The sequence below is a fragment of the Bicyclus anynana genome, chromosome 8 (genome assembly GCF_947172395.1).
Source record: "Bicyclus anynana chromosome 8, ilBicAnyn1.1, whole genome shotgun sequence".
Taxonomy (NCBI): domain Eukaryota; kingdom Metazoa; phylum Arthropoda; class Insecta; order Lepidoptera; family Nymphalidae; genus Bicyclus; species Bicyclus anynana.
The window spans coordinates 14494846-14518581 of NC_069090.1; the positions used below are offsets into that span (position 1 = coordinate 14494846).

At 36.4% G+C, this 23736-nt stretch overlaps 2 protein-coding genes across 2 annotated transcripts; both read left to right on the forward strand.

Moving 5' to 3' along the window:
- Window positions 1-1584: 1584 nt before the first annotated feature.
- Window positions 1585-6654, forward strand: LOC112048911 (aldo-keto reductase AKR2E4-like). The gene is made up of 7 exons (XM_052883085.1): window positions 1585-1754; window positions 2266-2364; window positions 2836-3006; window positions 3486-3599; window positions 4219-4380; window positions 5294-5494; window positions 6347-6654. Exons 1-7 carry the CDS (start codon window positions 1716-1718, stop codon window positions 6563-6565), a joined length of 1005 nt encoding a protein of 334 aa, XP_052739045.1. The 5' UTR covers window positions 1585-1715; the 3' UTR covers window positions 6566-6654.
- Window positions 6655-11768: 5114 nt separating this feature from the next.
- On the forward strand, window positions 11769-17268 carry LOC112048910 (aldo-keto reductase AKR2E4-like). The gene is made up of 7 exons (XM_024086613.2): window positions 11769-12085; window positions 12935-13033; window positions 13113-13283; window positions 13587-13700; window positions 14309-14470; window positions 15564-15764; window positions 16919-17268. Exons 1-7 carry the CDS (start codon window positions 12047-12049, stop codon window positions 17132-17134), a joined length of 1002 nt encoding a protein of 333 aa, XP_023942381.1. The 5' UTR covers window positions 11769-12046; the 3' UTR covers window positions 17135-17268.
- Window positions 17269-23736: the final 6468 nt, after the last annotated feature.

Genomic DNA, 23736 nt, shown 5'->3' on the forward strand with positions numbered 1-23736 from the left:
TTATGAGGTAACAAACATTAAAAAAAAATCATACGCGTTGAATTGAGAATCTCTTCCTTTTTTTAAAGTCGGTTAATAAATGAAATTATGTTTTTAAATATTTTAAAAACTGTTCACAAAAACTAAAGAAATAAGATGGAGTATTTCTTTATTGTTAATTATTGATTATTATATTAATTCGCGTAATTGTTGTCACCGCCTTCACCACACTGCTTGTAAAGACTCAGTCTGTATGATCTTTACTCTGTGTAATTGATTAGCAATTAGTGCAACAGTTTTTTCAGTGAACGCTAAGCAAGCGTTGGATTGCGGATTTTCGTAACTGTGTTCCAATTATTAATAACTAGCGGACGCCGTCGACTTCGTTCTTGTAGAATTTATTTGCTGGAATGCTGGATGTCCACTGCTGGACAAAGGCCTCTTATATAGACTTCCAAACAACGTGGTCTCTAGCCGCCAACATCCAGCGGCTCCTCGCTTGATGTCATCAATCCATTTAGTGTTATTTCTATTGATCAGTTTGAAGGTGGAGCTATGCCAAATATTTATTTTTATTTTTGGCACCGCCAATAGGTACGATTATTTTTCGGTTTTTAGAGTAATGTATCTTTGACGTCGATTCAATTTCTCTGTTAAAAAGATTTTATTTTTCTGTTTTTAGTGTGTCATACACCCTAAACGCTATACTGTAACACACACAGTACACAGTATTGGAAATTTCGTTTACATATTTAAGTTATTTTGATTTTAACACAAAATTACAGAACGTATTTTTGTGAAAATTAAATAAGACCAATCTGGAAGTATACTCTTTCAATCAAAAAAAAAATATCAAAAAAAAACATACATACAGCCGAACGTAGAACCTCCCCCTTTTTGGAAGTCGGTTAAAACATTTAATATAAATCATGTCTTCAATCAAAACATGAACGATTTAAATCAAAAAACCCTTCTTAACCTTTTAAGGGTAGAATTTTGAAAAATCTTGAAATATACTATTTTGAGTATATTTTTGGTACTCGTGACAAATGTGACTTGAGAAATGAAAGACTTTCCATACAAAACCCTTTTGCAACTAAAAGCATCATATTCATATTCATATATATATCATATTATAACCTTCTATGTACGACTATAATGGTCTCCAAAATCGTGCCAAGTTTCATTTAAATTCATATAGTAGTTTCAGGCTCAACAAAAAATATGGACAAACAGACAGACAAAAAATTAAAAAAAAAATTGGCTTCATTATGGATGTTATATTATAGATATAGATAATATCTATTTTAAATTCTGTAATGAAATTAGATATTGATATTGATATAGATATTTCCTCTAAGTTATTCGTTTCGAGTACCTATTGTATTAGCTAAAAGTATGTAATAAAGGAAAACTTGTGTTTGGTTTTTAATTATTTCAATAGATATTTGCGCTCACAACGCACGAACCAATTAATTATTTACTTTGCAAATATTCGGATTTAATATTACAATTTAAGTTATAAGTTGTGCTTTCAAAACGTGTAAATACTTAATGATAAATTTTATTAAATACAGTACATAATTAAACACGAATACTAGATTTATAAGTGTTTAATTATCAAATATTGATCGAGAATTTAAATTTAATTAAAAAATATACCGATTTTCAAACAACTACTTAAAACTGTGGATAGTATTTCATATTCATTGTTATTTTCGATAATAACATTTAAAATGTGGACTGTAATACTTATTATCTCACTGTTAAAAGTCGTAAGTATTTTTTTTAAATATTGTTCCAATATTAAACCAGTCAAGATTAAAAGGTTTTAGGTTCGATTCCTTCAATTGAGATTATACCTTCTTTTGGTTACACCGCCTTAGACATTATGAACCTTAGTATCGCCGCACACGAGCTACGCGCGACAGCCACAAACGTCGCCACTAGAAGCTAGAAAGGGCCACAAATGTAGCTGAAGCGCGCGACAGCCACTTGTGGCCGGTGGTCGACACTTGCTGGCTGGAGGCGGCAGTGACTTGAGTGAAAAAGGGGAGTGTTAGTTAAATGTCAAAGGATCCTTTAACCCTACACACAAAGATCACAAGTCCGTGACTCCACTCAAGGTCTCTCTGCCATTCTAGGGTCTTATTTTGGTTACAGTTTGTTTTGTTAATTAAGTTGTCCTGACAAATATTGTGAATCATAATCTTTGTGCGATATTGGTTTCTTATTTTTGTAATCCAACTCTGAGTAGTGCTAAAAATACATACATTTTATTCGCAGATAGATGCGGCTAATGGGCTTGATGCTTTTCATCAGAAATATAAGTTATTGAATGATGGTAACGTAATACCTGCTTTAGCCTTTGGTACATGGGCAAATGTAAGTAGAACTTTTTTGGTTGTCAAATGTTTTTTTCATAGTAAAAATAAATAATTAAAAATTAACTTTATTTTTTATTGAAAAAGAATTCAAGTAGAAACTTTGGCTGACTTATCCTAATAACTAAATAAATCATACCCACGTAAAATGGTGGCAACAATACAGGCTGCATTTCCGCGTTGGACAGCCAGGCTGATCCTTTGAGCAAGTAAGCCAGCCCTTCTGTCACCAGTTGAGGCAACTATCCGCGATGGAGTAATTCTGAGAATTTTTTGGCACAGCGACTCCATGGCCCAAGGGTATCCACGGCTACAAGAACAATACACTCTCGATCAAATTAGCTTTTTCTGTTCCGGCCGGTCCTAACTTAATTTTTAAAATGTATAAACTTGAAGAAAACCCTTGTATTTTATCAAATAAATACATTGTAAATTTCGTAAAGGTATAATTTGATTGAAATTTTTTTTTCAGACAAGTGATTTACATAAAGTAATTCCATCTGTAATATATGCAATAGAAGTCGGATACAGAAATCTGGATACTGCTCATCTATATGGGAATGAGCACTTAATTGGAGAAGCTCTATCCATTGTTTTTGAAAGAGGCTTAGTTCGGAGGGAAGATATCTTTATAACAACAAAGGTAATGTTTGAGGACAAAAAAAATTATTTTAAGGACATTTTATTATTTTATCAGTTAACAAGAAGTTAATTTTATCATTTAACAATAAGGTAATTTTATCATTTAACAAGAAGTTAATGTTACCATTTAACAAGAAATTAATTTTAGAAAAGGGAGGGAAGATATGTTTATAACAACAAAGGTAATGTTTGAGGACAAAAAAGTTCATTTTAAAGACATTCAATTTTATCAGTTAACAAAAAGTTAATTTTATCAATTAACAAGAAGTTAATAATATCATTTAACAAAAAAATAATTTTATCAATTAACATAAAGTTATTTTTGATGTCTCTGGCTGTGGTTCTCAATAACGAGATCCTGGGTTCAATTCCCAGCTCAGTAGGCCTAGCATGCGACCAACGATACGAACGACAAGGTGAAGATGGTTAATTTTATTTTTTACCATCAGCATCATCGATAAATCATCAAACATATTTCAGTTGGACGTCTCTGTACCAAGCCGAGAAATGGTGATACCATCACTTCAGAAGAATTTATGGAGATTGAAGCTGGATTACGTGGATCTTTTCCTCATCCACACACCGTACAATACGGTATTCATACATTTTCTTAACTATGTAACAATGCAACCTACTTAAAGAACCATTTATTTTTCTTGATTGATGTTGAATGATTGTTTGTTTGAAGTTGATAATTCCCACATGCTGTATTAATATGCGCTGCCCATATTATGTAATGGTTATAATAATGAAAATTGCTCATAAAGAGTATCACCGATGAACCGATTTGTGTTTGTGATAAATCAGCTGATTTTTTTAGTAGACTTAATAATATAGTCAAGTTGGGTTACTTATTTTTATTCTTTACAAGTTAGCCCTTGAGTACAATCTTACCTGATGGCAAGTAATGATGCAATCCAAGAGGCGGATAAAAATACCAGAACGCTAAATCGCTTGGCGTAACTAGCCACCGCCGAAGCCTCCCACCAGCCAGACCTGGACCAATTAAGAACACTTCAATCAGTCCAGCCGGGGATCAAACCCAGGACCTCCGTCTTGTAAATCCACCGCGCCACCACTACTGCGCCACGGAGGCCGTCGTTACTTATTCGTGTTCACTTGCAACCATTATGATGAGGCACCAAAATTCATAACTTGATTTTAATTAAGACTTAGGTATACCTCGTACTCGTAATTCTTGTATTTTTTTTAGTTTAATTACCCAAATTACGACATCCTGGACATTTGGAGAGGTATGGAGGACGCCAAAAAGCTTGGCTTGACGAAGTCCATCGGTATCTCTAATTTCAACAGCACTCACGTCAACAGAATACTAAAATATGGAAAAATAAGACCAGCTGTCAATGAAATAGAGGTGATTATTTTTTAATAATATATTTGAATCATCATTGTCAGCTGTTTGACGTCCATTGAACCGAATACGTCCAACGGCTTTGTAAAGTTGCTCGTCTCATTGAGATGAAGCTACTCGCGAAAAATTAACAAATCAAATCAATCAAATCAAAAATCAATTATTTCAAGTAGGCTCAGTTTACAAGCACTTTTGACACGTCAGTTGACTATTTGTAAAGATTCTACCACCGGTTCAGAAGGCAGGTTCTGCTGAGAAGATGCCGGCAAGAAACTCAACAGTTGCTCTTTTGAAAAAGTCATACAGTATTATAATTTACAATTCATAACAATTACAATTTCTTATAGTTTTATTTCCTGTGTGAAGGTGGAAGCTGATCCAATGGCCTCCAAGCGCTTTTATCTTTAAGGAACTCATCAATGTTGTAGTAACCTCGACTAAGTAAATGTTTTTTAACACATTGCTTAAAGCTATGCATTGGCAGGTCCATCACAGTCTTGGGGATCTTGTTATAGAAGAGTACACCCAAACCTACAAAAGATTTTTTTACTCTTTGGAGACGATATGCAGAAATAACTAACTTATGCCCGTGTCTAGTAAGACGTGGGTTTAAATCTCCTTTTCGTTTGTATAAATTAATATTTTGTCTTACATAGACTATACTGTTATATATATATTGACAGGCTACTGTTAGTATACCTATTTCTTTAAACTTTTGACGAAGGGACTCGCGTGATTTTAATTGATATATTGCTCGAATTGCTCTTTTTTGAAGTACAAATATAGATTGTATATCGGCAGCCTTGCCCCTCAATAAAATACCATAAGACATTACGCTGTGATAGTAATTACTTGCAAAAAATGTTCTACAGATCCTGGACTATATTATTTTAATTATTATCTACTTATGTTACAGGTAAATCCTACTAGAACACAGCTGGATTTAGTAGCATATACCCAAAGTCAGGGTATTACTGTAATGTCATATGCGCCTTTCGGATACCTTGTACCACGCATGTCAAATGAATTTGTGCCGCCAACTTTTGGAGATCCTACCCTGGTGAAGATAGCCAGGAAATACGGAAAAGATACTAGCCAAGTAGTTCTACGTTATTTGGTAAAACCCATTTTATTATATATACCCCTATCTTAATATAATTCTTACTTACTATTATATAATCATCTATACTTATAATAAATCTGTAGAGAGGTCAATTCTGTACATGAAAGTAAAGGGGGTGATTAGTGATCTATACTGATACCAAAAATGCAATCAGTAAAATTTTTGTCAGTATGTCTGTATGTATGTTGGTTATAGAAATAAAAAGTACTTGGCGGATTTTAACGAAACTTGGTACAATTATTCTTTATAGTTCTGGGCAGGTTATAGTATACTTTTCATCACGCTACGATCAATAGGAGCAGAGCAGTGAATGGAAATGTTGGGAAAACGGGACAAGTTACTCCATTTTTACAATGATACTGTGGTATGGTTTTTTTAAAGATAAAACACCTACAATATATATTATTGTGTAAAACATTCATTATTAATATGTTTAATCTAAACAATCATAGTATAAAATAAAATTTAAATAAAATTAAATTGCAATAATTTGGTAGAGCCGTGATAGTCCAGTGGATTTAAACTTTGCCTTCGATTCGGAGGGTATAGGTTCGAATCCTATCCGTTTATTGATCCGTAATATTCATTGTTATTTTTAAACAAGGTTTTCGGCTGGTGAGAGGTTTCGGCCGTGGCTAGTTACCACCCCACAAAGACGTACCGCCAAGCGATTTAGCGTTCCTGTACGATGTCGTGTAGAAACCGAAAGGAGTGTTTCATCCTACTCCTAACAAGTTAGTCCGATTCCATCTTTGATTGCATCATCACTTAGCATCAAGTGAGATTGTAGTCAAGGGCTAACTTATGGAGAATAGAGACAAGGTAAAGTTTAATACTTTGTTTCAGATGGATAGAGATACAATACCCATACCAAGATCACATAACCCATTACATATATCGACGAACGCGGATCTATTCGACTTTAGTATTACCCAAGAAGAAGTATACGCTATAAATGAGTTTAACAAAAATCTACCAGCTTATGGAAGTGGCGAAGGATTTACCAGGCTGATTCGCCAAGCATACAATGCTTTATTGCAGACTATGGCTTTGCTGTACAAATAAGTACAATGTTTACAAATAATTCTAACGAACTGACTTCAAAAAAGATGAGGTCCTTAACCATATATTTTTGAAGTCGATTAAGACATGAATGCAGGGGTCAAGTTTGATTATATATCATCCTCCAATACTCTTATACGAAGATATGAATGAAACTGAAATGACACATGAATAAAATTTAAATGACATGAATAAAATGGATTGTTTTTTTTTTTTATTGAGAAAGAATACAATAAGAAACTTGAGCTAACTTATCTTACTAATATTATAAACGTGAAAGTTTGTGTAGAATATGCATGTATGTTTGTTTGGATGTTTGTTACTCTTTAGCGTAGGTACAACTGAAGCGATTTAGCTAAAATTTAGAATAGAAAAAATTTTACTCTGGATTAACACATACACTACTTTTTAACCCGGAAAATCAATCAAAAAATAATCCATGGTTCCCGAAAGATTTGTGAAATAAAACCGCTAGTATCCTAATAACTGTAAATTAAGAAGCAATTGCTATTTAAAGAGTTATTAGTCGACCAACTTGAAAAACGTAATTAGAAATCGAAAATTACATACTAATTTCGCTGTTAATTAAAAAGATAAAGTTGTTAGTAAGATACTTCTATATATACTCTTGTCATCAAAATACATCGAACGAAAGGTCTAAGAGAATTTCAAAAATATTTTTTTTTTGGAAAAAAAGTTATTTAAACAAATAGACAAATAACATGCCCTTTTTCTCCGAAACCATTGCAAGTAAAATTTTGAAAAAAAAACAGAACTTAGCTTTTTACTTGAAGATTTTTTACTTCAAAACTCTGAATTTTTTGAATAAACTACATTTCTAATAAGATTTCCTTCCAAGGAGCAGAATTAAATGCATTTCTGACGTCAATACATATAAGCTTTCTGGTTTTGCGTGTGCCGTGCCTCGCTGCAACAGCGGTTTCCATGACTCTTTTGATTGCCATTAGAGTTGATCGACCTTGCCTGAAACCGAACTGGTGTTCTGAGAGACCTCCATGATCTGGTATGAGTTTTTCTAGACGATTCACAAGGAGTCTCTTCGTCAGCTCCCCATAACAATCTAGTAAGCAGACGGGCCTGTAGCCAGTTGGGTCGTCTATGGGCTTTCCTAAGTAGGATCAAACTGGTTGATTTCCATGCTGCCGGAAAAATTCCAGATTTAAACACCGCGTTCATGTTCATCCACCTTATTTTATCTGGAATAGCTCGGACGGCCAGGTTAACTACTTCTGGATATAGAAGATCCGGCCCCGGCGCTTTTTTGGGTTTTAAGCTTTCCGTCGCCGTTTTCAGTTCATCTTCTATTACTTCCACCATCTCAGAGTGATCTGCGATGATTCGTCCAAAGCTCGTTGTGTGATGGAAATAAAACCTCCACCACAGATTTTATTAGCTTCATTTCCAAACTGGGTGGGCGTAGCCGCATCTTTTTTGACGATTCTGTACCCTAGTCCCCACATGTCGTTGTCTACTTCGTCACAGACCTTTTTCCACTCTTCAGCCTTTGATTTTATTGTGGCTGTTTGTAATGCTATTTTCGCAGACTTGTATTCTTCTCTCATTTTCTGGATTTCTTATTCCTCGTATCCATTTTCATTTACATTTCCGTTCTTCCTTTTCCGCCTTCTTCCTCGTGTACTTTCTGCGGCAGTTTGTGCAGTGCTTTCTTTTTTCTCCTATTTCTGTACTCCACCAGTAAACCGGTGTTTTTCGAGGAAGGCCTTTTTTTTGGCATCGCCCTGTCACATGCCTTTGTAGTCACGACAACCAGTTCTTCGGGTGTGCTAATTTCGCTTTCTTTTTCTTTCAGGACCTCTACTATTCTCTCCTGGTTTAGTTTATTTAGTCTCCACCCTGTTTGTGGCTGCAGAATTCCTTAATAAGTTCCTTATTGTTTTGAGACACAAGAAACTTTATATAGCTGTGTCCACTCAAACTGTCTTCATCTAAGACTTACCACTCCACGATTCGCTGTGCTAAGCCTAAAGTTGCGAAGGTAATGTCTGGAGTGGAATTCTTAGGGCCCCTTGTAATAAATAAATAAAAAGTGACCTTCGTATTCAAAAATTTCTGAGTTTTGAAGCTTTCCCACAATCTTCAAATAGTATTTTCAAAATTTTAGCTTTAGTAGTTTTGGAGAAAAGGGAGGGGGCGGAATGGTATATTTTCTTGAATAACTTAGAAACTATTCATTTCAAAATTACAAAAAAATGTATTTTAAATCCTCTAATAAAGATCTTTCATTTGATGTCTCACATGATGCAGTTTAAAATTTAGCCGTTAGCGCTGCAAGCGTGTGAGATTATTTGATCGTCAGTGGCTGACATTAGATTGCAGCGTCACTTGGCATCAGGTGAGATCGTAATCAAAAGCTGACTTGTCATTGATAAAAAAATAATTTGGTAGATATTCTTTTAGACTAGGAACATGTTATGAGCCAATGAACAAGCGCCTGGGCAATGCGGATTTTCTTTTTTTTTTTATTCTTTACAAGTTAGCCCTTGACTACAATTTCACCAGCCTCTGTAGCCAAGTGGCACGTTGATTCTTTTTTTACGATCGCAAACGCTTCGAAAAGTAGAAAAATGTATGGGAATGTCAATCTTGATCACGTGACCTGTCGATAGCAAATATTGTCATTTCCATACATTTTTCTAGTTTTCGAAGCATTTGCGATCGTAGAAAGAGAATCGACCTGCCACTTGGCTACAGGGGCAGGTGGTAAGTGATGATGCAGTCCAAGATGGAAGCGGGCTAACTTGTTAGGAGAAGGATGAAAATCCACACTCCTTTCGGTTTCTACACGGCATCGTACCGGAACGCTAAATCGCTTGGCGGTACGTTTTTGCTGCTAGGGTAACTAGCCACAACCGAAGCTTCCCACCAGCCAGACCTGGACCAATTAAGAAAATCTCAATCGGCCCAGCCTGGGCAAACCCAGGACCTCCGTTTTGTAAATCCACCGCGCATACCATTGCGCCACGGAGGCCGTCAAATTCCTAAACACATTGAAGGTTACTAATTGACTAGTAATTAGTGCAATAGTTTTTTCAGTGAACGCCAAGCAAGCGTTGGATTGCGGTGTTTTTGTAATTGCGTTTGATTTATTATTAACTAGCAGACGCCGGCGACTTCGTTCTTGTGGATTTTATTTTTGTAGTCATCATCATCATCATTATCAGCCGATGGACGTCCACTGCTGGACAAATACCTTTTGTGTAGATTTCCAAAACACCAAGGTTTCGAGTTGCCAGCATCCAGCGGGTCCCTGCGACCTGCTTGATGTCCTTGACCAATTCTTGAGCCATATTCGATGTAGACCACTAATCAGGTGCAAACAGGTGTTAACAACCAATTGGAAACTTATTAATCACTAATTTGCAATCTATATTAATAATTTCGTCAAGGGGTACGGTAGATTCGATCGAAACTTTACCTGAATAATAAAACATGAATAAATAATTTTTCGAATCGATAACATATACCTGCAAAAGTCGGATAATCAAGTATTTTGTTAAATTCTAATAGCGCTGAAACACAAATTGCAGTTTCCATAATATTTCACTGACAGCGGATTACATCTGGAGTATTTTACTCAGACCAATAACATATAGACCTATATGGCGCCCATATTCACCAAAAAAAAATTCTGTACATTTTTGAGGACGTGGTAAACTCACACATGGAAATTGTTTAACACCAATAACTATATCGTGTCCTTACACTATAAATTTGATTCGCAACTCACACGCGAGTAATTTTTACACAGATTAAGAAACACATTGCTTAGATTCGTTACACAGAATATTCGATTACTTGATCGATGTTTTGCTGTTCCGGCTTAAGAATCGATTTTTTTAGATATTGTTTTTGTTACAAACTAGCGGATGTCCGCGACTTGATCCGCGTGGAATTCAGATTTTCACAAATCTCGCGGGAATATGTGTTAATCCAGAGTAAAATCTATTTCCATTCCAAATTTCAGCCAAATCGCTTCAGTAGCCGCACCGTAAAAGAGGAACAAACATACTTACACACAAACTTTCGCCTTTATAATATTAGTGTGATTTGATATAATTAATTTAGAAATACTTAAAAATGATATACTTCATCTTTTATTAAACTAGAAGTTGGTGACCGTTTTTTATGCCATTGAATTACACAAACTGGAATTTTTATTTAGATTTTTTTACACGGTGAAAACAGTTTTTATAAACGCGTTAAACACCATAGGGATAAAATTTTTGAAAATCATGTAAGAGTTGTTAAATTGACCATTTGTAGACCAATATAATTTGAAAATGCCTGATTTTTATTTTAGACAAATTTGAACACCTAACAACCCTTTAGGAGTTGAATTTTAAATATTTTTCATGATTTATGTACAATTTTTTATAGCTGTAACTCTAAAAAGGACTTTCCATACAAACTTTCAACCCCTTATTCACCCCTTCTCTGTCTACTTTAGGGACAAGAAGTAGCCTTTATTCTGCTCCAAGGTCCAATTTATTGAGACAAGGTTCAATTTGACGGCCTCCGTGGCACAGTGGTATGCGCGGTGGATTAACAAAACGGAGGTCCTGGGTTCGATCCCCGGCTGGGCAGATTGAGATTTTCTTAATTAGTCCAGGTCTGGCTGGTGGGAGGCTTCGGCCGTGGCTAGTTAACACCCTACCGGCAAAGACGTACCGCCAAGCGATTTAGCTTTCCGGTACGATGCCGTGTAGAAACCAAAAGGGGTGTGGATTTTCATCCTCCTCCTAACAAGTTAGCCCGCTTCCATCTTAGACTGCATCATCACTTACCATCAGGTGAGATTGTAGTCAAGGGCTAACTTGTAAAGAATGAAAAAAAAATTTATTATAACACCAAAATTCATCTTAATCGGATCAGCCGTGTAGCCGTGAAAAGGTAACATAGACTTACTTGCTCCAAGGTCCAATATTGTTTATCATAATACCAAAATGCATCTTGATGGGTTCACCCGTTTAGCCGTTAAAAGGTAACAGACAGACAGACTTACTTTCGCATTTATAATATTAGCATGGATCTGGATATGAGTAGTATGGATATGATATACCTCTATTTTTTTTTCAAGTTCCTGATACTGTTAGCTACAAATATGTATAGGAAACATTGTGTAAATCATGCCGGTTTATAATTATTTGATTGATGTTTGCTTCCACAACGCACGGACTACATAATTATATAAATTGTAAATATTTGGATTTAATATTTCAAAATATGATAAAAGTTGTGCTCACAAAACGTGTAACTAATAGTGAATATTATAAAAAAATATATTGAATTTTATACGTAATTAAATACTTATATGTACTTACATCTAACATCCAATAATAAAATAATTAATCGAGAATTTTAATTTAATTAAAATACCGATTTACATAAAACCGTGGGTAGTTTCACATTTTTTCTGTTATTTTCAATAACATTGCTTAAAAAATGTGGATTGTTATAATTATTTCCTCACTGTTAAAAGTGGTAAGTATTTTTTTTTTAATGTTGTAGCTTTTGGTTATTTTTTTTATTTTTATTCTCTACAAGTAAGCCCTTGACTTACTTACTTACTTAAGCGACTACCGGAACGCTAAATCGCTTGGGGGCACGTAAGCCTTTGACTACAATCTTATCTGATGGTAAGTGATGATGCAATTTAAGATGGAATAAGGCCAACTTGTTAGGAGTAGGATGAAAATCCACCACATTCGGTTTCTACACGACATCGGAACGCTAAATCGCTTTGTGGTAGGTATTTGCCAGTAGGGTGGTAACTAGCAACGGCCGAAGCCTCCCTCCTACCAGCCAAAATATTAAACCAATAAAGATTTCCAGGTTCCAGATCCGATTCTTTGAATTGAGATTATTCCTTCTTTTGGTTACGTCGTGCCTTGGATGTTAAGAACCTTAGAGTGAGAATAACTCTAAGATCTATCATTAAAATGTGAGTGGCAGTCACAGAGACAATCATCATCAACAAATCATTTATCATCATAATCGGTTCACTGTTGAGCAAGAGTCTCCTCTCAGGAATGAAAGGTCCTTAGTCCACCACGCTGGCCATGCGGATTGGCAGACTTCACACAAGTAGAGAATTAAGAAAATTCTCAGGTATGCAGGTTTCCTCACGATGTTTTTCCTTCATCGTTTGAGACACGTGATATTTATTTTCTTAAATCGGACCGGATTCGAACCTACACCCACCGAAACGAAGGCAGAGGTCTACAGGGCTATCTTGTCACTCGTTAATATAAAATTATTATTAGTAATTTGTTAGATTCTAATCTTTATTTAATTTTAATAATAAAGCTAATATTGACATTTTAATCGCAGATAGAAGCGTCCAATACGCCTGATGGTTTTCATCAGACATTTAGGTTATTGAACGATGGTAACGTAATACCTGCTTTATCCTTTGGTTCGTGGGCAAATGTAAGTAGAACTAAATAATTTAACGAATACATTGTAAATTTTGTATAAACCACATATTATTGATTGAAAACTATTTCAGACAAGTGATTTACCTAAAGTAATTCCATCTGTAATATACGCAATAGAAGTTGGAGTCAGACATCTGGACACAGCACATCTATATGGGACTGAGCATTTAGTTGGAGAAGCTCTATCCAATGTTTTTGAGAGAGGAGTAATTCGAAGAGAAGATATGTTTATAACAACAAAGGTAAAGAAAAACACAATTACATCTTAGAGTAATATGATATACCTACACTACAAAAATGATTTTCAGGACATTTTCTTCTCACTCGCCTGGTTCCCGTTCCTGTAAGAATACTGAGATAAAATATATCCCATCAGTGAAAAAATTTTTCATGTCGGTTCAGTAGTTCCAGAGCCTATTCAAAACACACAAGCAAACAATCAAATCTTTCCTTCTTTGTTAAGCAGTCATAAATGAGCGGTCTGGTAAGTTTTATTTATACCTGCATTTATTAATATTTATCATCATATCGAAAATAATTTTCAGTTGGACGTCTCTGTACCAAGCCGAGAAATGGTGATACCATCACTTCAGAAGAATTTATGGAGATTGAAGCTGGATTACGTGGATCTTTTCCTCATCCACACACCGTACAATACGGTATTCATACATTTTCTTTACTATATAACAATACCTACTTATTGAACCATTTATTTTTCTTGCCATTATATAGATGCTAAGAGCTGACTTGCCATCTGCTGTTTTATCGTATATCATATTAGGATAAACACTGCAAATAATGTCATAGTAATGATCACATAATAAGGTTCTTAGGAAGATCTCCGATGATCCGATGTGTTGACGACATACCAGCCTTATAGTAAACTGTAAGGGTTAACGAATCCTGTTCACTAGAGACTATTATGATGAGGCGCTAAAATTAATCCCAACAATTATTTTTTTCCTTACGAATGTTAAAACTGTAAATGGAACGCCACAAGAGGAGAGAAAGGGCAAAGAAGAGATGGTTGGAGTGAGTGAAAGAAGATACGTGTGAAAACGGAGTTAAGGAGTTGACGTAAGAGAGGTGAATGGAAAAAGATGACATATAGTGCAGGCCCCACTTAAGTGTATTAAGGATGATTTATTTGTTTCATAACTTGCTTTATTTAAAACGTCTGTATTTGGTTTTCTGACTAAGTAAGTCAAAATTTGATGTGTTACACGGAGTCACTATTGTGGTCTTTGGAATTCTGTTATTTTTTTAGTTTGATTACCCAAATTACGACATCCTGGACATTTGGAGAGGTATGGAGGACGCCAAAAAGCTTGGCTTGACGAAGTCCATCGGCATCTCTAATTTCAACAGCACTCACGTCAATAGAATACTAAAATATGGAAAAATAAGACCAGCTGTCAATGAAATAGAGGTGATTGTTTTTCAATAATATTTTTTATCATCATCATCAGCCATTATGCATGCACTGCTGGACATAGGCCTCTGTTAAGCAGCGCCAGCCCGCTCTATTCTTGGCTTTCTGCATACTATCGATGTCAGCCATCCTTCCGGAGCCTTCCGAAGGTCGTGTGTGGAGCGCCCCCCACTCCTGTCCTATTATCACTGGGATATTCTTAGCACCCCCAGCTCCACTATCTCTTTGACTGCTGCCGAAGGCCGCTGGGACCTAGGGGCCTTCTTTTTTGGTGTGCTGCTCGTTAGGTTATATGCCCTAATTGCCAAGCTGAGCATGCGAGTTGGCGATCGCAGAGCCAGACTGGATCGCATCGGTATCGCTGCTGCCCGACATTGGTCTGTGCCTTTTATTTAAGAATGGTATAATCACTCCATTATTCGGATAGCCTCGTTAGTCAGCAGGAGATACCAAGGTTGGCTGTTAGAGTGCTAAGGTGGAGGCGCACCCCATTATCCCCCCTCCTATAATATTTTTGAATTATCATTATGAGTCAGCTGATGGATATCCACTACTGGGCACAGGCCTCTTGTGGTGATTTCCAAACACCACGGTCTTGAACCGCCACCATACCTTACCTTATCAGCCGATAGACGTCCACTGCTGGACATAGGCCTCTTGCATGGACCTCCAAACACAACGATCTCGAGCCGCCAGCATCCAGCGGCTCCCTGCAACCCGCTTGATATCCTAGTGGGGGGTCGCCCAACACTGCGCTTTCCGGTGCGGGGTTGCCATTCCAGCACCTTGGGACCCCAACGTCCATCGGCTCTTCGAACTATGTGGCCCGCCCATTGCCACTTCAGCTTCGCGACTCGCTGAGCTATGTCAGTGACTTTGGTTCGTCTACGGATCTCCTCATTCCTGATTCGATCACGCAGAGAAACTCCAAGCATAACTCGCTCCATCGCTTGCTGAGCCTTGTTATCAGACCCACAGTTAGCGAACAAGTCAATTCAAGAATATTTTTGAATACCATTCAATAATAATCAAATAATTGATACTTAAAAGTGAGTTGCATTATTTTAATTATTATCTACTTATGTTACAGGTAAATCCTACTAGAACACAGCTGGATTTAGTAGCATATACCCAAAGTCAGGGTATTACTGTAATGTCATATGCGCCTTTCGGATACCTTGTACCACGCATGTCAAATGAATTTGTGCCGCCAACTTTTGGAGATCCTACCCTGGTGAAGATAGCCAGGAAATACGGAAAAGATACTAGCCAAGTAGTTCTACGTTATTTGGTAAAACCCTTTCTATTTTATTATTATTACTCATAATATTATAAATTCTAAAGTAAATCTGTCTGGCTGTCTGTCTGTCTGTTTTTTAACATATGTTTGCCTACTATACGTTTATCTCGGAAAAATCTATGGTTCCGGCGGGGTTTGCTTAAAACAGAATCTCAAGCGGAGTCGCGGCGTGGCGTCCGCTATTATTTTATATACCTAGTAATATTTTCTTTTTTTGGATCAAAAACCTGGAATAGCGTCTGTTCTCGAAGGTGATGACAGGACAGTGATTGCACCATTATTTTGTGGTAGAGGAAACACCTCGAACAGGTACCAGGACTTGTGACCTTGAGTGTAGGATAGGAGGTTTAAGGGATCCCTTTAGAATGCATTGACACTCACATCCCTGACCGACATGTTCTCCATGCCCACACTAAACAATTTATGATCAATAATTACAACATAAAACATTATCAACAATTAGATGGAAGTCCACTGTTGTGTATAGGCCATTTGTAACAACATCCAAAGGGGGGTCGACCAACACCGCACTTTTCGGTGCTGTCCGAAGTTTATTATAGACAAGTGTAGGAAATAGTAGTCTGAGATGGATATGACGTCGCTTGATTTCGTGTTGGTTCGTACCGACGCTAGGTGGTGCTATTTGTTTCCGTAAAGAGTAGGGACTTAGATTGGGGTAGCGATCGGATGGTGGGAATGACTTGCGATATAAGGCACTCGTCGAACGCTCGGCTTCAGTATGCTCGTGGTGTTCTAGCCGATCACATTTCTTGTTGTGTATTTCTTTATGGGTTACTTGGGATAAGCGGGCAGAGTGACTTGAGTGGAAAAAGGAAGTTTTAGTTAACTGTCAAGGGCGCCCTTAACTCTACACACGACGTTCACAAGTGCGTGACTCCGCTTAAGGTCTGCCATTCTAGGTCCTCTGCTATTCTAGGGTTTTATTTTGGTTACAGTGTGATTTGTTAATTAAGTTGTCCTGACAAATATTGTAAATTATCTTTGTTCGACATTGGTTTTCGTATTTTTATAATCCAAACAAGCTGCTAAAACAAGGTTATTTTTTATTAACCGATTTCCAAAAAGAAGGAGAACCTCCTTCTTTTTACGTTCGGCTGTATGTATGTTTTATTTATATGTTTTAGATTGATCGAAATACAATACCCATACCAAAGTCACAAAACCCATTGCATATATCGATGGACGTGGATCTATTCGACTTTAGTCTTACCCAAGAAGAAATATACGCTATAAATGAGTTCAACAAGAATCTACCAGTTTATGGAGGGGATGAAGAGGCCAGGCTAGTTCGCCAAACATACAATTATTTGTTACAGACTATGCCTGTGCTCTACGGATAGGTACAATGTTGACAAAAAAATAAAGATTCCGATGAACTGATTTAAAAAAAAAAGGTTTTTAATAAGGAAATGAGGAATATGAGACATACTTGACATATTGTTAATCTTTTTCGAAATAAATGGAATTAAATATATCGATATTTTATTACTTACATTACTAAAATAATACCTATATGCAAAAATGCCCTAATTCATTGCCGTACGGTCTTGCGGTCCCGTATTTTCTTTTGCTTATCTATCTTAATCTGCAGATGTACGCCTCCAAACATATTATATCAGTTGATTTTTTATTTACCAGTATCAAAAATAAATTCCTTTTATTATATTATATTAAAGCCAATAAAAGGATTTTAGTTCTTCAAGAGAACCGCACCAAAGAAATTTTTAGTACAGGGTCTAAAGACCCCGTACCGCACCAGGAGAAAGTACAGAAGACCGAGTGCCGCAACGAACGTGTTAAGGACGTACAATAAGGTAATAAGCAAGGATGTCTATCAAAGGCGCATCTATATTTCGACGCATTTCGAAACTTAAAATATTTATTTTGCTGCTTTGTCGCTGCTGTATTTATATTTGCCTTTTAAGTCAGATGTTGGCTTTTGTGGCTATTGTCATTACATCTATACTTATAATAAAACTGTAGCAGGTCTAATTCTGTACACTGAAAATATTTTGAGAATTTTTATTTTATATAGGTATATATAATCGATACTGATGATATTTTTTTTCGATTATTTTTCTGTCTGTCTGTTCGTCCGTGTTTTTTTGTTATTCGGGCATCACGCTGAAACTACTGACGAAACTTGGTACTGTTTAAGACCATAAAAAAAATATTATATTAAAATTTTTATTGGGTGACAATATTTAATCGATACTGAAGCTAAAATAAATTTTTCGATTTTTTGTCTGTCTGTCCGTGTTTTTTTTTATTCGGGCATCACGCTGAAACTACTAAATGAATTCAAACGAAACTTGGCACAGTTTAAGATCATAATACGGAGAAGGTCATAGAATACTTTTTATTCTGAAAATATAAAGAGTAAATAAAATATAAGTGAAATACGCGTTGAAGTTGAAGTTTGTATGGAAAGTCCTTCATTTTTAGAGTTATAGTTTTAAAAATTTGTTCATAAATCATAAAAAAAATATAAAATATAATATGATTCAAAAATTTTTGAAATTCAACCCAAGTAGTGAGATAGGGCTTGAAAGTTTACATTGATTTTAATTTTCGTCCGCTAGTTTCAATATATACATGCAAAAGATCACATCACGAAATATTGCAAACAACCTTGATATACACCGATGAAATTTTGCAAGGACGTTTACAGTCAGTACACGTCCGCTAAGAACGGATTTTGCAAGAGGGCCGGAATAAGGAGGTTATCTTAACCTCCTTAATCCGGCGGACAAAGTCGAGGGCGTCCGCTAGTAGTATAAAATCTTTTTAACAAAAAAATTAACCGATTTCAGCGATGCATTACTCTAAAATCGTTTGAAGGCGGTGCTATGACAAATACCTAGCTTTTAAAGTTTATTTTATTTTTTTAAAGTTTATTTCATTTTATTTTTTTTCTGTTTTAAGTGTCCGTAAACGCCACAGACACAGTATACTTATCTGTGCCACAGATATTGCTGATTTGTATAATTTTGCGATTTCCAAAGTAGCAAATTATTTTAATCTTGGGAATTCATGATATTATAGGTCTTACGTATTTTCTTTATACGTATTTCTGAATAATTACTGAAAGTAGTTTGAGACAAAACTTGTTTTTATCACATGTCACAGTAGTGATAATATGGGGTCTATAAAATTTCTATAAAAATCGAGAAACTCGTCTTGTAATCAACAGTTTTTTCCTAATTTACCTAGTCGCGTGTACCTATATTACATTATATACTAAGGTGTTTCACATTTAATTTTTGTATTATTTATAATATTATGTGAAAATGCAGCTCTTCATAGTTATTTGTATTATATTGGAAGTTGTAAGTAAATCATACTACTTAATCTAAATTATAAAGAAGTAAAGTTTGTGGTGTTATAGTGGTAATTTCTGGATCTACTAAACCGATTTTGAAAATTCGTTTACCACTAGAAAGCCACGTTATTAGTGAGTGTTACAGGCTTTACTGTCTGTCTGTCTGTTAGAATGCCTGATCGTTTGTCTGTTTGTATGTCTGTCTGTCTGTCTGACCGTCCATCCGTCCGTCCGTCTTTCTGTCCGTCTGTCTCTTTGTTTGTCTGTATAACTGTTTGTCTACTTATCAGTCTGTTTGTTTGCCTGTCTGTCTGTATGTTTGCCTGTTTGTTTGCCTGTCTGTCCGTTTATCTGTTTGTATGTTTTTCTGTCTGACTTTTTGTCTGTTTGTCGGTTTGTCTGTCTGTCTATTTGTCTGTCTGTCTGACTGTCTGTTTGATTGCCTATCTGTTTGTCCGGTCTTATATTTGGAACGAATGGACAGATTTTAATGGGAGGTTTCAGAGGGTGATAGAGGAGGTTAATGAGCAACATTTAGGCTAATTTTTATCCCAGAAAACCAGGGTACCGAAGGTTTTGGGAAAACTGTATTTCACGAAACGCCGACGAGGGCGTCCGCTATTAGATAATACAAAGCAATCTTTTGCAGGTAGAATTGGCTTGTACCATTAAGGTTACTGACGACAAACATAAGTTACTGAACGATGGCAATTTAATACCGGTTGTTGCTTTAGGTACTTTAACAGACGTAAGTAGTATTTTCGTTTCGTTATTACTTTTATTTGATATTAAAGAAAATATACAAAATTTTTAGTACATTTTTCAATTCTGTATCGTCTGATATGTGGGCCCAATTTAACAGCAATTATTAATGCTACGTTTTAGTTACCTGATTTCTCCAAAGTCTTTACATCTGTAGTACACGCAATTGAAGTTGGATTCAGGCATTTGGATACCGCACATGTGTATGGCACTGAGTGTTTAATTGGACAAGCTCTTGCTTCTGTGTTTAGACGTGGAATTGTTTCCAGAGAAGAAATGTTTATAACGACCAAGGTAAAATTTAAGTAAATATACTATATTTAGGGCCGGTTACTCTTTTCACAACCTAGTGATAAGTGCTGGATAATCTAATAGTAACTTTGTCACTTACTTTATGACAAATATAAAAGATAAAACCTGTGAATATGATATCAAATATTTACCAGAAGATGGTGAAAACGACCCTTAGGCACACGGATTACGGATAATTAAAGCATTTTTATCCAAGTACAGCGGAGCGGGCGATGGAGCGAGGTATGCTTGGAGTTTCTCTGCGTGATCGAATCAGAGATGAGGAGATTCGCACACGGAATCAAAGTCACTGACATAGCTCAGCGAGTCGCGAAGCTGAAGTGGCAATGGGCAGGCCAGATAGTTCGAATAACCGATAGACGTTGGAGGTCCCACGGTACTGGAATCTGACTCCGCACAGGAAAACGCAGTGTTGGTCGACCCCCCACTAGGTGGACTGATTAATGGTAGGTGGATTGCAGAAAGCCGCTGGATGCTGGCGGCTCGAGACTGTTATGCTTGGAGATCCATGCAAGCGGCCCATGTCTAGCAGTGCACATCCATCGGCTGGTAATGTTGATGATGATGATCGAAGTATATTGATTGATGCTTTTATATATTTTGATGTTTGTCAATTAAAGTTTTCATTCTTTCTTTCTTTTGTCTAAATTTGAGAATAGTCTGGAGTACATCATTTTTTTAAGTAGATTAAGAGCAATGAACATGTGTACTTGTGCAGTTCTAGCATCACAATTGACTCGTGGTCGCCTGGTCAATGATTATTACGAAACGACCTCTAGGACTGAATTTTTTGTGCTATGATTTGATTTAAGTAAAACTTAATTATTTCAGTTGGATGCAGCTGTACCATCCGGAAAGAAAGTGGTACCATCACTGAAGCAAAATTTGAAGAGATTGAAGCTGGATTATGTCGATCTCTTTCTTATTCATTCACCTTATAATGTGGTATCCTACCTTAGTAATATTTTACTTTATTTTATTAAGTTTTTTGTAGTTCAGTTAATCACGCAGAGGTGTAGCTACCGCCGTATCAGCGGTATCAATGATAAGGGCCCCCGAGCTGCAGAGGCCCCTTATGTGTGAAAGCTAAAATTAGTAAAATGTAATCCACAATCTCCTTTTGTTTGATGAATCTATGAATTCCCGTATATTCATAGGTTCTTCAAACATCTTTCTATTTCAAGAAATCTTTACTTTTCATATTGGGCCCCCCAAGTCATTTAGATAAAGGGGCCCATCCAAGACACGCTACGTCACTGTGAATCAGTCACAGTCCAGAAATACTTAGGAGGAGGAGGTTATTGAAGAATATAAAGTCTACTTTTTATCCTGGAAAAATCCATTGCTACCAGGATTAGTGAGAAACTGAATTTTACATGGACGAAAGCGTATTTAATAAAATAACATTTTCCGTTTCAGTTCAACTACACAAATTTTGATATCTTAGACATTTGGAAAGGCATGGAAGATTGCAAGAGGCTTGGTTTGGCAAGGTCCATCGGCGTCTCTAACTTTAACAGTTCACACATCAACAGGATCCTCAGATACTCGAAAATAAGGCCAGCAGTCAATCAGATAGAGGTGAGTATCTTTTGTATTATACTTCTCCTCACACACGCGCGAAATCTGTATCTAGTGTTGCAACTTAAATCTCAGTATTGTTTTTGTGGTAGCTTCCGCTTTGAGGTTAATCTATATTCTATCTCATCATCATCATCATTATCATTACAGAAAATGACGTATTATAGAAGTTATTAAGCATTAACAGTTCAAAAGGCACTGGGCCCGATATTGTTTCACTACATTTTTTTTTTAAAGAATATTTGCCATATCTTTTGAATATGACCAATATTCCCATTCCCCTCTAACTAGTCGGGAATGTCTGTGCTAGGAGTGTGTACGACAATAGACTAACGGGGTGAGGATCGAACCACCACCCCTCGGTGATGAGTCCGACCGCTCTTACCGTTGAGCTATTGAGGCTGATTTCATCCTAAAATGCTCGGAATTTTGTAAATCCGTTGACAATGATATACAACAAATCAATTTCAGATGGTGTCTTCCCTTTAATGTGGGAAATTGTAAAAGTAGTACCTATCTTTAAAAAGGTAGATAACACCCACGTGTCCAACCATAGGCCCATTTCGTTGCTTTCTACATTTGCAAAAAATCTTTGAAGCATTAATATGTCCGTATATTCAAGGTTATTTCCAAAAATATATGAGCGAATGCCAGAGCCGGTCAATATGATGTCAATCCAATATTTTAATATTACAAAAAAATTACACTACATTTTGAATTACATTAGGAGGAGCTATGTTTTTCATGTAACACTCTGATTAATTCAGATATTCCTATCAAGCTTAAGTAAGATGAAGTATGAGGGAAAGTTATATGGTGTGCATATTACATACCTACTTTGTACTATAAAGGAGTCTCCTCTCAGAATGACAGGGGTAAGGCTAATAGTCCACCATCTCCAATTTTTCAGTCATCTGTATTTTAAGAAATTAAATATCACGTGTCTCAAACGGTGAAGGAAAACATTGTGAGACAACCTGAATAACGGAGATTTTTTTTAATTCTCTACATCAGGGCTTCTTAAAGTAGGGTACGCGAACCCCTAGGGGTTTGCCATTTGGCGGTAGGGGGTTCGCGACAAGATTTGCGTGGTGGTGGCTTGATAACTGATACCAATTCAGAATTAAGTTTAAAATTGTCCAAAATTACTCCTAACATTGAATCCATTTGCGACAAGAAACAAGCACACCCATCACATTAATATTACAAATATATTTATTCATTCATATGTTATTCAAATAAAAACCTTATTTTCTTCAACAGTCAAATTTATTTTTTTGTTTAAGGGGGGGGGGGGGGGTTCCATTACTTAGGTTTCGAAAGTTTGAGGAATCCTGCTCTACATCATACATGTTACAGGTCAATCCTACAAGAACGAACCTGGATTTAGTAGCTTACTGCCAAAGCGAAGGTATTGTTGTTACGGGATACGCACCATTCGGCTATCTCGTACCACGTTCTCGGTCAAACAGTACAGAAATACCGCCTACATTTGAAGATTCAACATTGGTGAGGATGGCAAGAAAATATGGAAAAGAGACTAGCCAAGTTGCTTTACGGTATCAGGTACAATAATTAATTATTATAACACATTTGCGTAAAGTATTTTTTTAAAATCTTTACAAGTTAGCCCTTGACTACAAACCTGATGGTAAGTGATGATGTAGTCTTAGATGGAAGCGGGCTAACTTGTTGGGAGGAGGATGAAAATCCACACCTCTTTCGGTTTCTACACGGCATCATACTGGAACGCTAAATCGCTTGGCCGTACGTCTTTCCCGGTATGGTGGTAACGGCCGAAGCCTCCCACTAGCTAGACCTGGATAAAGAAAATCTCAATCCGCCCAGCCGGGGATCGAACCCAGGACCTCCGTTTTGTAAATCCACCGTGCATACCACTACGCCACGGAGCCGAGTCAAATTCGTTCGTCGTATCTGTCCTTGCATTTTAAAGTTTAAATGGAA